This window comes from Meriones unguiculatus, chromosome 4 (assembly GCF_030254825.1).
Source record: "Meriones unguiculatus strain TT.TT164.6M chromosome 4, Bangor_MerUng_6.1, whole genome shotgun sequence".
In the NCBI taxonomy this organism is placed as follows: Eukaryota; Metazoa; Chordata; class Mammalia; order Rodentia; family Muridae; genus Meriones; species Meriones unguiculatus.
Genome location: NC_083352.1, coordinates 98031890 through 98046810, shown reverse-complemented (window position 1 = coordinate 98046810; position 14921 = coordinate 98031890). Strand labels below are relative to the sequence as shown.

Below are 14921 nucleotides of genomic sequence, written 5' to 3'. Positions count from 1 at the left end.
CACCCCTTGTCCCAGTGCCCTGGCTCATCAAAAGAGACATTTCCAAAGAGGTCCCAAGTCCCACCCAGCCATGTACAAGCCACACATACCCGGGCCATCGCCAAGTATGCTCCAGCCTCTCCCCGCCCTCTCCCAAACCGCAGCCAGGCATGCTCTGGTCTCATCACAGGCAAAAGCTGTACCCAGCCACACTGGCCCCTGTTGCTGTGTAAAATATCTCTCTCTCTCTCTCTCTCTCTCTCTCATCTTTTTAATTCTGTGTCTTTTTCCCCTTCACACAGGAGACTCCCACTCAAGCCCCAAGACCTCTTGAAGAGTTTTGAGAACCATGAGGCCTTTGGTGACATCCCAGGGCCAGCCCACTGCCAGATGGCCATTCCTAAAAGGCCACTGATGTCTCTGCCTCCATCACCATGAGCCACTGAGGACCAGCAGCCATGCCGTCCTGGCACGAATCACATCATCCCCGTCAGCGTGTCCTCACATTATCACTATGGAACATCCACGGGAGGAGGGGTGACAGAGAACTATAACTTTTCTGAACATATCCATGAAATTCATTGACACGAATTCGTGTTTACCGAAGATGTGATACAGGCTGGAACCATCCTTCCCTTAGGGACATAGCAAGATAAGGAGGGTCACTGCTGCATCTGCCCCCAAGGACGGCCTCCAGCACTCAGAGGCTGCGTTGGGAGTGGAGGTTCAGTGATAGTCCCCCACAGCGGCTGCTCCCATTTAACCTCTATGGTTTCAGATTCTCCGCTCTGAATGTGTCACTGGACCGCACCTTGTCTTACGCCCCTCTGGCCCCTGCCTCTCTGCATAACTTGCCCTAAGGGAGCCCAGACAAACAACTCTCTGACAGAACAGGGCCAGGAAGAGCAGCTGGAGATTGCGATCTGACCCCGGCGAGTCCCCCAGTTGGGCCTGTGAACCTCCACACCCAGGACCCTTGATCCTAAGGGGAAAGTCCCTCACCGCCCTGCACCTGCAACTTAACAGAGAAGAACCCAGCCAGCCCACAGGCGCCGCACCTCAGGAACTAGTGGGTTCACATGACCAAGTGGGACAAGTCTCTCCATGCCACTTCCTTAAAGGGAAGTTGGTGGTCTGTGACTCCAAGAACTGACACTCTCACACAAACATACAGTTCATTGGCAAAACACCAATGAACATAAAATAAACTGTAAAAGTTGGCTTGCACTGGCTCCGCCCCTGCCGTTGCCTGAGATCCCTCCTTAGCTGGTATCCGGCCTGGGGCAGAAGCCCACGGGAAGGGCAGTGAGGGTGGCAGGGACGGGAGCAACCACAGGCAGCAGAGGTGGTTACTCGCTGGGTTCTCATCTCTGGAGCTGTGGGAAGGCCTCCCGGGTGTCAGGGGCTAAGGATCATAAAGACCTGAGTCCGGCTCCCCAGCACTGGTTAAAAGTCAGGCACCAGGGTTCACGCCTGGAATGCCAGCCCTGGAGAGGAGGAGCCAGGGAGAGACTCTCTCTAAAGCACAAGGTGGGCAGCAGTTGAAGGAGCCTAGCAACCCTGACCTCGGGCCTCTGCAGGTAGGTACAAACACGTGCACACTCCCCTACACACATGAACACAAACATGCATACACACACACACACACACACACTGGGTCCCATCCACACGATGACCCTGACGTAACGGGAGTCTTTATTAAACCACACCCTGCCCTACAGCACTGACCTTGAGCAAACCCTCTGAGAGCACCCAGCTTCCCTTTATCTGAGTTTCTCAATCAACCCCAGCGAGGCCAGCTGCCAAGTGTGACACCCTGTGCCCACGAGGAGCCTTCAAAGCTACCTTCTAAAACACGTGAGCCTCCCAGGGAATGTTCCCCCATGACCCCGGGCTTTTAACCGCTACCACCACCTTGCCCCGAGCCTGAGCCCAACAGGTTCTATCTTCCCGTTTCATTAGTCACCAACACATGCCAGGGCCCCTCGGCTAGCATTTTTCTCATGTAAGGGTCTCCAGAACCATCTAGAGAAAACCGCTGACCCCAGTGTATCCACAGCTACACTTTAAAATAATGTCATCTCCCAGGGCCCTGGCTCTCAATCTTCCTAATGCTGCAGCCCTTGAATGTGGTCCCTCATATTGAGATGACCGCCCCCCAACCTAATTGGGTAAAGCTAATTTTGTTGCTAGTTCATAACTTTTCCAGTTATGAATCATAGTATAAATATCTGTGTTTTCTGATGGTCTTAGGTGACCCTGAGAGAGGGTCATTCGAGGCTCCCTGGGGGTCATGACCCACAGGTTGAGAACTGATGTCCCAGAATATGTTTTCACACGTACAGAGGAAGCCAGGGGTTCCTAATGTCACAAGCATGAGGAGAAGCCCTGCTCTAGATACGGCTGTCTCAGAGTTCATTGCTTTGGATATCGGCCATGTCATATATAGGATACCAAACTCTTCCTCCTTGGGGGTTGTGTGGGGATTGAACTCGGAACTTGAGGCATGTTAAACCACTGCTCCCCCAGAGATATACACCCAGCACACTGTTTTGGTTTTATTTTCTTTCTTTCTTTCTTTCTCTTTCTTTCTTTCTTTCTTTCTTTCTTCCTTCCTTTCCTTTTTTTTTTTTTTTTATGAGACAGGCTCTCACAGTAACTATGAACTTACTCCGCCAACCTGGCAGCCCTTTACCCAGTGAGCCTCCTGCCTCAGCCTCCCAGGTAGCTGGGATCACAGGCCACACCACCAGGCCTTGCTCCTTAATCACAGGCTCTCCCTGGGAGGAAGAGGAATGGACAGTTCATTGCCACCCAGTCATTTGCTCTGGGCTTGATGCTTCCCGGCCTGGCAGGGTCTTGTCTGGACAGGAGGCCTGTGGAGTACTCAGCTAGAGCAATTCGGCACGCACTCCCTCACACTGGCGGGGACAGAGAGGGACGAAGCAGGGACAGGAGGTGCTGGCTGAAACACAGGCAAGACCGGTGGTTTTTCTTTAAATACAGGAAAGCGTCAGCCGGAAGGCAGCATCCACAGCAGGGCCCACTGGCCTCCACAGCAGTGTGAAGGCTCCTGGATGCCCTCCTCAGCAGCACGGCCGATGTGTCTGCTGGGAAGAAGCACCTCCCTCCTGAGACTCTGAGGGGAACCAGGCCAGCGGACATGAACTCTCTGGGAGAACAGGCCTGAGCCCTTAGTGCTGGGGCCTGCATCTCCTCCCTGAAGCGCTGGAGCCTCGCAGAAGTGTCATTGAGTGACTATTGCCCAGCAAAGGGCGATTCGGAGGACCGTCACCCAACACACCCCTAATCTGAAGACTCCAAAATGTTCCAAAATCAGAATGCTCCAAAATGTGAAGGCTTTGTCTGTCCGTCTGTCTGTCTGTTTTGATACAGGGTCTCAGTAACAAAATGCGCTTTGGGGCCGTGGGTGAGAGGTGTGCGCGGCACAGTTTCCTCTTTGACTAGACTCACGCCCTCAGATACGCATACCCCATCAGGTACCTGCAAATATTCCGGAAGCCAACAGGTAAATAAACCCTCAATCTGAAACACTCTGGTCCACGCACCTCCCGTGAGGGCACACACTGTCTTTTAAGTTGGTGCCTGGCAATCCGGGTCAGGTGAGAACGTCAGGTTGGCCTTCATATCCCTCAGTCTCCTCGGTCACAGTCTGGAGACTCTTGGTTTGTTCGGGGAAGACCCGTGAGCTCCAGGCCCACAGACATAGGTTCCTTTGAATTCTGATAGAGTGTTTCCTTGAAGACCTCATCAAATGCTCCGGAACTCGTCTTTGCACACAGGGTAGAAAGGTTATGATTTTGCATGACGGCGACCATAAGAGCCCACCTTTCCTTCACAGCTCGAAGTTGCTCGTTCATAAATCCAATCCGTGGACTGTGGCCATGGCTCCGTGGACCTGTCTTACTTTCTCAATGTCTTATTGTTTATTTTGCCTCTTTTCTCTTCCGGGTCAGCAAGTATCCACTCACAACTGCGTTTAGGGCAATGGTTCTCAAACTGTGGGTGACAATCCCTCTAGGGGGAGTGGAGAGTGGGATCAAAGGACCCTTTCACAGGGGTCGTACATCAGATACATTACTGCATCTTCTCCACAAACTCTGTAGCTCCTCCTCTAGATTCTCTTTCAAGGAGCGGTACTTCTCTTCTGGTCTATTTGGAAACACATTAATCACTGTGAAACGGCGGAAGCGTGGGGGCGTTGAGCGCCTGTCAGGGTGAGCAGGGAATACCTTGTGGAAGTTGGTTCTCTCCTCTCACCACGTGGGTCCTGGGGATTGAACTCGGTTCCCCAGGCTTAGCCACAAGCCCCTCTACCTGCTGAGCCAGCTCGGGGGCCCGCTAGTAATTTTAAGGTAGAAAGCTGCTGCAGACATCTTATTAGGAAACTGTATGTCTAAAACGTGGCTCGTTTTAGAAGAAGAAGAACCAGCCAGGCTCTTCTTCCCTTCCCACCAGGGTTCAGCAGCGCCAGGGCTGTGACGCTAGACCCTGAGCCAGCTCGGCATAAGTTCCTGCACCAGAAGGTGTAGATGCAGAATGCCACGCATTTGTATGACACTGTCACAGCCCACTTGTGTGTGACAACGGAGGCCCTCCGCCCTATGAGAATACAGCTAGCACCTTCACGCCTCGCCATCACCACAAGAATTCCCAAACCAGAGCTGGAGACACACCTCAGACCACAGGCTGCTTACCCAGCATGCACCAAGCCCTGGGTTCCCTCCAGCAATGCACAAACAGGGCACGGTGGAGCATTCTGTAACCCAAGCACTCCAGAATCAGAGGCCAGAATATCAGCTATCTGAGATCATCCTTGGCTACACGGTGGGTTTGAAGCCAGCCTGTCCTACATGAGACCCTATCTCTAATAATAATATTTCTTTAATAGCATATAATATAGAATCAAACTATCATTATTACTACTATCAACCAGTAAGAAATCCAGAGCCCATCCTTAGCAGCTATTAGGATCTGGGGCTCCTTTCCCTCCCATACTCCCTTTACCTTTTAAAGGAAACCTCTGGCAGCAGGCCCCTGACCCTATACCACTCCAATCTGTATTTCTCAAAACTCGGGATGTTTCCTCACACGGACACAACGTATTCTGCTCCAGCCCCTCCAGCCCGGAACTGTGGCTCCTGAAGACTCGCAGGATCTGTCCTCTCCAGATCTAGGACACCAGCCTTCCCATGGCTACTGGGCTTGAGGCATGACCTGGTCAAACCCACATCTGTCACCTGCTTGCCACCAGCCGCTGGGGCTCTGCCCTGACCCAGAGCGGCCAACAGTTCAAGAGCAATGACGCAGCAGCACGAAGTGAACCACCAGCAGCCGCCAGCGGGTCTCAGAAGGTCTCATGCACAAACGGAAGTGAGTAGTCAGAGGGAGGAGGATCACGGCGGTCTCTTCAGCAAGGATCAGTCTACACCTCAGATGGAAACCTGTTTCGGGAAAGTGGAGGGACTACAGTGCTTGTCACCTCTTCCCAAAGGGACTCTGCCTCCTGGCTCACTGTCCCGGACAGATGGGAGACAGAGCCACAAGCCAAGAACTGGGCTTGAAGCGGCAATGGGGCAGAGCTGCCAACATGAGCGGCCCGTGGTCTGTGCCGCCGTGATCTGCAGTAGCCATGGGGCACATCACAGAAACAGGGCAGGCACCTTTTTTCACGTGGGGGGATCTAAGCCAGCCAGCCGCCGACCCTACCATGGATGCGTTCATCAGAGTGGAGGGGAAGGAGTTGGCAAAGTCACTGACACCGACACCTACCGGTCAGACCGTGTCTGGCCCAGCCGAAGTCGACATGAGGTTGTTTTATGTAAACAGTAACTCTTTTCCAGCCCAATGAGGAGGCGGATCCACACCGATCCACACCGAAGCCGTGAGGACAGCAGCCAGAGCATGCCACAGACCACACTTAATGTCCCACTGACAAGACTCACAACTCTCCTTTTCCGGTCAGGGTGCCTTTATAATATAGGAAATAGAAGTTTCAGAGGCTGGGGGATGGCTCGGTCAATAAGGTGCTTGCTTGCCTTACAGGCACGGGGACCTGGGTTTGATCCCTGAACTGCAGAGACAGGACCTAGGGGAAGACCTGCCATTCACTGTCCAGCCCCGCCTCCCTGGTGAGTTCTGGCCCAGTGAGCGACTTTTTCTCAGCAGACCAAGGTGGGTGGCATCTTTGGTTGGCCTCAGGCCTCCACCTTGCACATGCACGTACAGAGTTCCGTGTCAGATGCACACACACGCATTTGCCACACTCAACATGTGCAGCGCGCGCAGTACACGAGGTGGGAAACTGCGAGACCCCCTTGCAGATGTGGGTCCCTCAGATTGCCGACGCAGGAGTCCAGCGCCCCGTGGACCGTGACTCACCACCAGGCAGGCAGACAAGGGTTTTTTTCTTTCTTCCCCTTTTTGTCCAGGGCTTCCCACATCTAGGCAAGAGCTCCAGGCTCTCCCACTTCACAGAGAGGATACAATCAGAGCATGGCAGCCTCCGACGCCTCTGAAGCTTAAAAGGCCGTCTTTGGCGTCTAGCAGCCACGGGACGGCTGATTCACGTAACTTTAGTACAAATTGCAGTTAAATCCCTACCCAGAGCCACGAAGACGCAGTGGCCCTGGATGAAACGACTAGAGATGACTACCTCAACTCCTCCCGTTAACGGCATGAAATACTAGACCCCAGCTGGCCGTCGCGCAGCAGCCCTCAGCACCTCAGCAGCCCTCAGCAGAGTGTGCTGGGAATGTGATTCAGGATGCTGCCCTACCTGGGAGGGAGAGCCTTCCCGCTCACCTAGTGTGTGAGATCCGGGTCACACCCAGCTCTTGAACAGCAGAGCTTGGCTGCCAGGGTTTCTGAATCCCTGGAACACACCTCTTTACCGTCCTCACAAGGCTTTTCAGCACAATTAGGGCCCACACCGCAAGCCTCCAACGTTGCCCGGCACCCACTTCGTGCTCAGCAGCCCGGGGCTGCCAAGGTTACTGGCAAAATGTGTGGACAGCCCTCACTCCATACCCTAACTCAAACCCTGGCCAGAAAACTGACGTCACGGATTTTAAAGCATTCACAGGGCCAAAAAATCTCTTCGTGAAACAGAAGCTGACCTCACGCTCGACACCCACGATACTGTGTGTGAGGTAATCATGATGATTTTACACCTATCTTTTTTGATACCTGCATGAATTTAAAGGTTCTTACCTAACAGGGCCACTCCTGCACTGAATGGGTTACAGACAGTGCGACGTGCATGCTTCGGCGTACAAGAAACAGAGAACTTCCCGAGAAAGCCGAGGCAGGCTGGAGAGCTGCTGTGCTTGGAGGCTGTGTTCTGGAGAACCACAGGGGGACCAGGAGGAACCTAGCATTTGGGCTGGGCCACAGGAATGCTTTGTAACAGCCCAGACGTTCCCGAGGTGTCAGAGATGGGTGACCTCACTGGTCCCTCTCTGAGAACCCTTCAGATACAAGCGTGAGACCCAGCGGATTTCCACGGTCTGCCCAGACCTAGCGAAGAGTGGGGTGAGCTCACCACCCGGGGCCCGCAGCATGACACCATGACTCCTGGCAGGAGGCTGTGACGACCCCGGATCTCACCATAGGGAGGGGAGTGCCGCCGTGCAGAAGGTTCTAGACACGCAAGGCCGCAACAGACGGTGCAAGGAAGACATCTCCGACGTGAAGCCACTAAGTCTGGCTCTGAGGCTCAGCAACTGCTCTTCCCTGGCCCAGCCAGCCAACCTTCCAGGGGTCTGTCTTCACCTCCTCCAGGCAGCCTGGCACCAGTCCTTCTGACACACTGTTCCACAACCACTGAGACCTATTATGAGACTCTCCCTCTCTCTCTCCCTGCCTTACCCTTGCTCCTTCCTTCTTTTGAGACAGGCTCTCATGTAACCCAGGCTGGCCCCCAACTCACTATGTACCAAAAGACGACCTCGACAAAGTCCTGGCCCTCTATCCCCCCCTCCCCAGCACTGGGGTTACAGGTTCATGCCACCATACCGTGTTCACCCACTGCTGTGGAATCAAACCGAGGGTTTCACTCAGCCGGGCAAACGCTCCGCCCGCTGATCCACGCTCCCAGCCCCTGGCAACGCGTGTTATCACAACCCCAAGAACCAGGTAGTATGACGGAAAGCCTCCTTTTCCTCTCAAGTTATCTGTGTCCGAGAGTCTTCGGGGCCTTCCTCCATGTTCCCGCTCGTGACTAGAATGAGCGAATAAAAACGCTTATGACTGTCAGGACGTTTTAAGGCCAGGAACGAGTAGATCTTGTATGCTATAGATGGGGAAACTGAATACAGTGATGGGTGACTTCCCAAGTTCTTGGCTCCTGTTCTAGAACCTTCTATTCCACCACATTCATCACAAATAGGAGGAAAGGCTCAGGAAGAGGAGAGACCTTGATGGCAGAAGGCTTTCGGGCCACTCTTCATGGAAGCCCTGGCCCCCTGCTCTCACAGGATCCCCACTTCCTCCTCCTAACACCATGGAAGGAGGAAGCAGTGCCTGGCAAGTGCACAGACCCAAGGCGGAGCCGAAGCTGACCTTCACTCCACGAACCCCGATGGCGGAAGGGCCTCGGCAAGGCCACACACAGAAAGTATTTGAATATCTGTACGATTTGGGATCTGGCCAAAGCACAGAGGACCCAAAAGACAACTTCTAAAATTAGAAGTGACATTTACAGGGTGCGAGGGCTGACCACAGCGTCATCAGAAGAAGGCCTGGGAATTCCAGCTCTGCGTGAACGAGGAGAACAGGAAGGGAAGAGGGAAGATGTGAGAGACTGGAGGGGCAGAGGCTGAAGGGGACACCTCACCTCACCTCACCAGACGCAAAAGACAGGGGAACACATGGGCAACATGGGAAACGCTGCCTCAGCCCGTACACAGAAGGATCTGAGTCTGGATCCCCAGCACCCACATAAAAGCCACGTGTTAGCATGTGTGTCTAACTCCAGGGCTGGGATGGGGATGGAGAGACAAGTTTGCTGGCCAGCCAGACCAGCCAAACCAGTGAGCCCCGGGCTCAGTGAGAGACCCTGTCCCCAAAAACAAGGGGGAGGAGCCAGGCATGGCGGCACTTGCCTTTACTCCCAGCACTTGGGAGGCAGAGGCAGGTGAATCTCGGTGAGTCTGAGGGCAGCCTGGTCTACAGAGTGAGTTCCAGGCCACACACACGTGCAAAAGTCTAAGTGCCCAGTGTCTTAGTCAGGGTGATAGAACACCAAAAGCAACTCACTCCCATGTCACTGTTCATCGCCGGAGTAAGTCAGGGCAGGAGCTGGTGCAGAGGCCATGGAGGGGTGCTGCTCACTAGCTTGTTCCCCACGGCTGCTCAGCCCGCTTTTTATAGAACCCAGGACCACCAGCCAAAGGACGGTACCCTCCCCAATGGACGGTACCCTCCCCCATCAATCACTAATTAAGAAAATACTCTACAGGCTTGCCTATAGCTGAATCTTACGGAGGTGTTTTCACAATTGGGGCTCCCTCCTCTCCGATGACTCTAGCTACGTCAAGCTGACTGGAGACTAGCCCGAACACTGAGCCCATCACTTCTGTTCTTATTACCCGTGTCCACAGAGGGATACAGTGATAAGGAGACAGCCACGCTCCGCTGGCAGAACTTCACTCCCCTACAGGAGCCCTGAAACCTTATTATTCTCTAACAAGAAAAGGTCCTTTGGAATAGGGATTTTTATTAAGGATAAAGCAAAATACATTCTCTTTCCCTTTTTATTTTTTCCTAGAGATGGAAGGGGGGGAGGAGATGAGGTGAACTTCATCACGGCTCCTCATCACTCCAGCAAGACTGCAAACCACACTTTTTTGCTCGTTATCACACCTCATGTTCCTCTTGGGAAACAGGACATCACCTACAGATTCACTTCATCATAATTACTTCCCTCGGAGGCCCCAGAGGAGTCGAGGCTGTCTGGAAGCCTCTGAGGACAGTCCTGGTACCCCAAGGCCACACCAGGATCTCCCAACATGACCTTTCCCCGAGTTAAACACAAAAATCTCCCTCACTTCCTTGCAAAAGAAGAGGTGAGGTTGTTTGCTATTCTGTTCAACGGGGTTGGGCGGGGCAGTCTAAGCTGCCCAGTGAGTAGAATGGGGAGTCTGGCTTCACATCCCACATCTGGCATCCCTCGCCCTGGATCCTGTTTGTGGTTACCCGCCTTCTCTTCTGCGGTGCCCTTGAGCACGGATCCCTCTGTGAAACCGGAGAATGCTGTGCACCTGGCATGGCTACCATGGCAGCACCTGATGGTACCACCACGACCTGGCAGAGGAGATGTTCCCTGTAACATTGATCCCTATGCCATTACCTAGAAGACACATTTCGTTTGTCTGGGTGGTGGGGAACCCAGAGGGGAAAGCCCCTTATTGCTCCCTATCTCACTTCCCACCATTGGTATTCATCCATCCACCTGCTGACAAAGACTCTCACGGAGCGCCCTCCAACCTTGATGTCCTTCCCTGAGTTTTATCCCTGGCTTCCTGGGGTGTTTGGCAACGCCGAGGGCAGTGTTGTGGGCTGTCTCTAAGAACAGATCATCAAAGCAGGGACTGCCTGTACCTCCAAGAGACGCACAGGGCTGCGAATTTAAAGCACTTTATGGTGTTCCTCAGGGCTGGTCCTCATCCCAAATTGATTGCTCTGAAACATCTGTTCCCAAGAACCCACAGCTGTGAGCAGTCTGTGCCTCTCCAAGTCACTGGCACAAATTAACTTTGACCAAGAATGAAATAATAACGAAAAGGTCGGGACAAACTGCCTCTCAAGTTTTCGAGTGGTATTGGGAAGAAGAGCTTCCCCCTCTTAGAATGACTCCCATCCGAAATAAAGCATGCTCCTCCGGAAAGCTCTACAGGTTGGTTGGTTTGTTTTCGGTGCTGGGGTTGTCGTCAGGTTTGGGGGTGAGGGAGTGGGCCTTTCAGAGGGCTACCACCTGCTACCTCCCATCCTTCTTGGCTCTTACCACATTTTTCCAAGTTAGGCTGTGGGCACAGAGCCAAGCCAGGGACCATCCTACAAGCTGAACAGCGAGGGCCCTCTCAAGTGGTCCCAACGTGAAAGGACAGATGGCCACACCCTTTCCACATGGGTTACAGGGGCAATTAGACACACAGGAGGCTGGAACAGCCATATCGCTTACATGTTGCCAAGCCTAGACAGCTCTTCCCAAGTTACAAGAAAGCACGTGATCCACAAATACAGAACCATAGAACGCAAATGATGGCCATCTGGGGTTAAATAGAACGCTGGAGTGCCCGAATCTGAGAGGAAGCCCCTTGCCGGAGTCTACTCCATGCGTCTTTACTATCAGAGGTCCCTGGGGAAGGGCTGTGTGGGGCTTCAGGACATTCCCCACACCGGCTTCTGAGAAACCAGTCCACAACCGCCACCAACTTAGGCTAGGAACCAACAAGCAGGGCTGGAAAGAGGGCTGAGTAAACTGAGGGTGTGGATGCCTGAGTTCCAATCCCCAGAAACGGAGTAATGATGGACAAGGTGGCACGCATCTGTAATTTCTGTGTTGCTCTTACGGCGAGCTGGGAGCCAGAGACGGGAGAAGGCGGGAAGCGTGAGGGTCAGCTGTTCCGACCTACGCAGCAGCGGACAAGACCCGACTCAGCAAGGTGGGCAGTGAGCACCAGTAGCTGAGGGTGTCCTAGGACTTCCACGCATCCTCTTGGGCACACCCACAGCCCAGGCTGTGAACTTTCTGCCCCTCCGGTTATTCAGCTTGAGCGACTGACAACAGGAGCTTCCCGAAGGAGGTCCCAACATCGTCAAAGACCAGGAAACAGAAAGCGTCTCTCAACGGGGAGACCCAGCCTCATTTCTCAACTTCTTTTCAGCCACAGGTGACTTCAAGCCAACTCACTAACAGGAAAAGGCTAACAGAGACATGGACCCAATGTGAAGGGCTGTCTTAGCCTCGGCAAGGCTTAGAAACTGACTCTCGGAGCCTTCAACTGAGACATCTCTTGTCATCATGGCATACAACGGACACAGTAGATAAATGCCCTGGCTAACGGGCTGCAAGGGTCACAGCCGCCACCTCCAACAGGCCCCATTATCAGCCCCATTAGCTCAACAAATGTTTGAGTGAACTAAAGCAGAGACGTGATTTGAACAAATAGTCAGTCTTCCGAGGATTTACACCCATCGGCCTGTTAATTGAATAATGTGTCAACATAACAAAATGTTTGCCTCTTGCCTTCTCGGGGGAGGCACACTCCTCCCCTGAGTTCAGTGTCCCATTTTCTGTGATGCTCCGTAACAGCCAAGGGAGGCTGGGCCCTGCAGACCCGTCTCATTATAATTAACGAGATACTGTTCTCCGCTGAAGACTGGGAAGAGGCAAAGTCACTGAGATAAGGAAGCACCAAGAATACTGACGGTGACCAGATAATTAGTTGGAAATTAAAAAATCAATAGCGAAAGACCAATGGGCAAGTTCAAATGCATGCTCCTCACTGGGCAAACACAATTCCGAACAGTGTCTTCCAACAGCCAGATCCCCACAAGGCACCTGGAGCCACTGTCCCTGAGTGGTTGGCAGTTAGGAGCTGAAGCCTCTAAGACAAAGGGGCAACAAATTAGACTCCTGGAGTGGGGCAGATGGCCTAATTCAAGTGTCTACCTGAAAAACAGCAACATAATAGCAATCCTCGGAGGACTCTGTCCCAACTTGATTCTCCTGTTGCCATCCATCAACCTTAGAATGTCAGGACTCACAAGCTCAGCCACACCAAGTCTCCTTTGAAATAAAGTATCCCCAAAGTCCACATAAAAGCAGAGGTGTTGGTACTGGGAAGTGAGGGCCCTGGGCACTGGAGTGTGCGCCTAAGAGCAATAGTACAGAGAGAAGCCCAGCTAGGTTCAAACTACCAAGAAAAAAAAAATGATGAGCAGTCAGACGTTCCTAATTTAGCAAACTTATCTACCCCTCCCCCATAGGAGTCCCCATGAGTTGCTATTTATTGGTTTTATATATAGAAACCATACATATTTAAGATTCCCTGCCCCTCACAGCATAGGGACAGAAGAAAGGAGAGAGAGAATGAGAGGAAGCTTTTTCATGTTCCCCATAGGGGAAGTTCTCCACTGAGGCTTGGGTGTGACTTGGGGAGTCCTGGGTCTTGCCCCATCCCACTTACTGGAGATTTCCATCAAGACCCCTTTTCAGTGAGCTTCAGATAGGTTAAAGTCCAGGAGGACATGCATGGCCACAGTCCACCGAGGTCTCCCTTGGGCCTGGTTTGCTCTGCCAGGGAGCAACACACTCCGAAAAACAGCAAGGGGCCAAGGCTTGGAAGGGAAGGCAAGCCAAAAATACCCAGCCAGCGCAGCTGTGTGTACAGAGTGACTCTTCCCAGCAAACACAGCACAGAGATTCAACGCTCCCTGGATCACGGGGCTCACAAACACACTTGGAAAAAATAATCTGACCATCTCGCAGGCTTTGAAAGCTTCTCTGGGGCTGTGCCTCCTGCTAGGTACCTGTGTGAAACCCTGGGTCCCATCCCTAGTACCTCAAAAAATTGAAAGAATAAATACGTACATTTTTCCCTTATGTGAAGGTAACATTGATGCTACACGGGTGTGTCATGCTTGACCATTTCAAAGGGGGAGCAGCTTTGGTTTAGATCCTCACAGAACAGCATGGTTCAGGGGTGGCCATAAAGTCCAAGACAATTTTACCATCTACTCCAGGGGCTGTTGTGCACAGAAAACCACACAGGCTATGCAACTGGCAGCGGGGTCAGTTAAGATGTGAGCTTACAGCACTGCTCCGGAACACCGGTGGGAACTCTCCCTGGGACAAGTCCATCTCTAAGAAGCCATCACACCTCCGTGAAATCAATAATCAATCAGTGGTGATAAAAGGGTAAACTTGGCAGGGAGTCACCAACTAGGGCCAGTTTAGCCCGGTGTTGCCGCTAGGCTCAAGTGGCTCCCCTGTCATCCTTTCCAGAAAGGGCAGGCCGCCAGGGGTCCAAGTTGAGGAAAGTGGCTCGGGGAAACAGCGCTGGGAACAGAGCCGAGAACTCAAGGTCTACTCACTGCTGAAGGGGGTTAGGGGACAGGGGAAGGGGTACTGACAAACAGCCCCTGCAACCAGCCCGGGACAGCAGGGGCCGAAGGGGCACGGAGGGGACTGGTGGGACCAGAGGGGGCGGGAGAGGACCACAGGAGACAGGAGGGGACTGAAGGGGGCGGGAGGGGGCCGGAGAGGGGAGGAGAGGACCCGGAGGGATTGGGAGGGAACCCGAGAAGGCGGGAAAGGACTAGAGGGACTGGAGAGGGCAGAGAGGGCCAGAGTCGTACCTGGGCTCCGGCAGGACGACCTTCTTGCTGGCGCGCGCGGCCGGCGCCGCCTTGCTCTTCTCCATGGCCATCAGGTAGCTGACGTCGGCCAGCACGGCCTCCAGGTCCGCCATGGCGGCTCCGCAGCTCCCGCCGCCCCGACGGGGCCACGGCGCGCCCGACGCGCGACCCCGACGCGGACCCCGACGCACCGCCCCTTCCGCGGCTCCGCGCCCCAGCCCGGCGCGCCCCCAACCGTCCGCGGCCACGCGCTTCTGACCCAGCCTCTCAGGCACCAGGGACTTCCTCTCCCTCCTCCTCTCCTCTCCCTCCTCCTCTCCTCTCCTCTCTTTCCTCTTCTCCTCACCCTTAGCTCCCTGAGCACAGTCCAGACGCCCAGTACGGAGAGGACCATGCCATGAGGCCTCCAACAGCACTCTCGTCAATCGAGGGCTACAGGAGGTACCCAGGAGTGACCCCACCTGCCCTTTCAGGTGATTGCCAAAACTTGATGGAGCTCAGAGCTACCCCCACCCCTCCAACCCCCAGCCGCTAGCCCCACCCTAGACCTCCCTCTG

At 53.7% G+C, this 14921-nt stretch overlaps 1 protein-coding gene across 2 annotated transcripts in view; it reads right to left on the bottom strand.

Moving 5' to 3' along the window:
• The window catches only part of Grk3 (G protein-coupled receptor kinase 3), a 91382-nt gene extending 76771 nt beyond the window's left edge, over nt 1-14611 (bottom strand). The window contains exon 1 of one of the 2 annotated variants that reach the window (XM_060382603.1): nt 14365-14611. In XM_060382603.1, the coding sequence (XP_060238586.1) occupies nt 14365-14477 (113 nt within the window). In that variant the 5' untranslated portion in view covers nt 14478-14611. The remainder of the gene's footprint in view (nt 1-14364) is intronic. The other variant, XM_021646322.2, reaches the window with a different exon arrangement.
• Nucleotides 14612-14921: the final 310 nt, after the last annotated feature.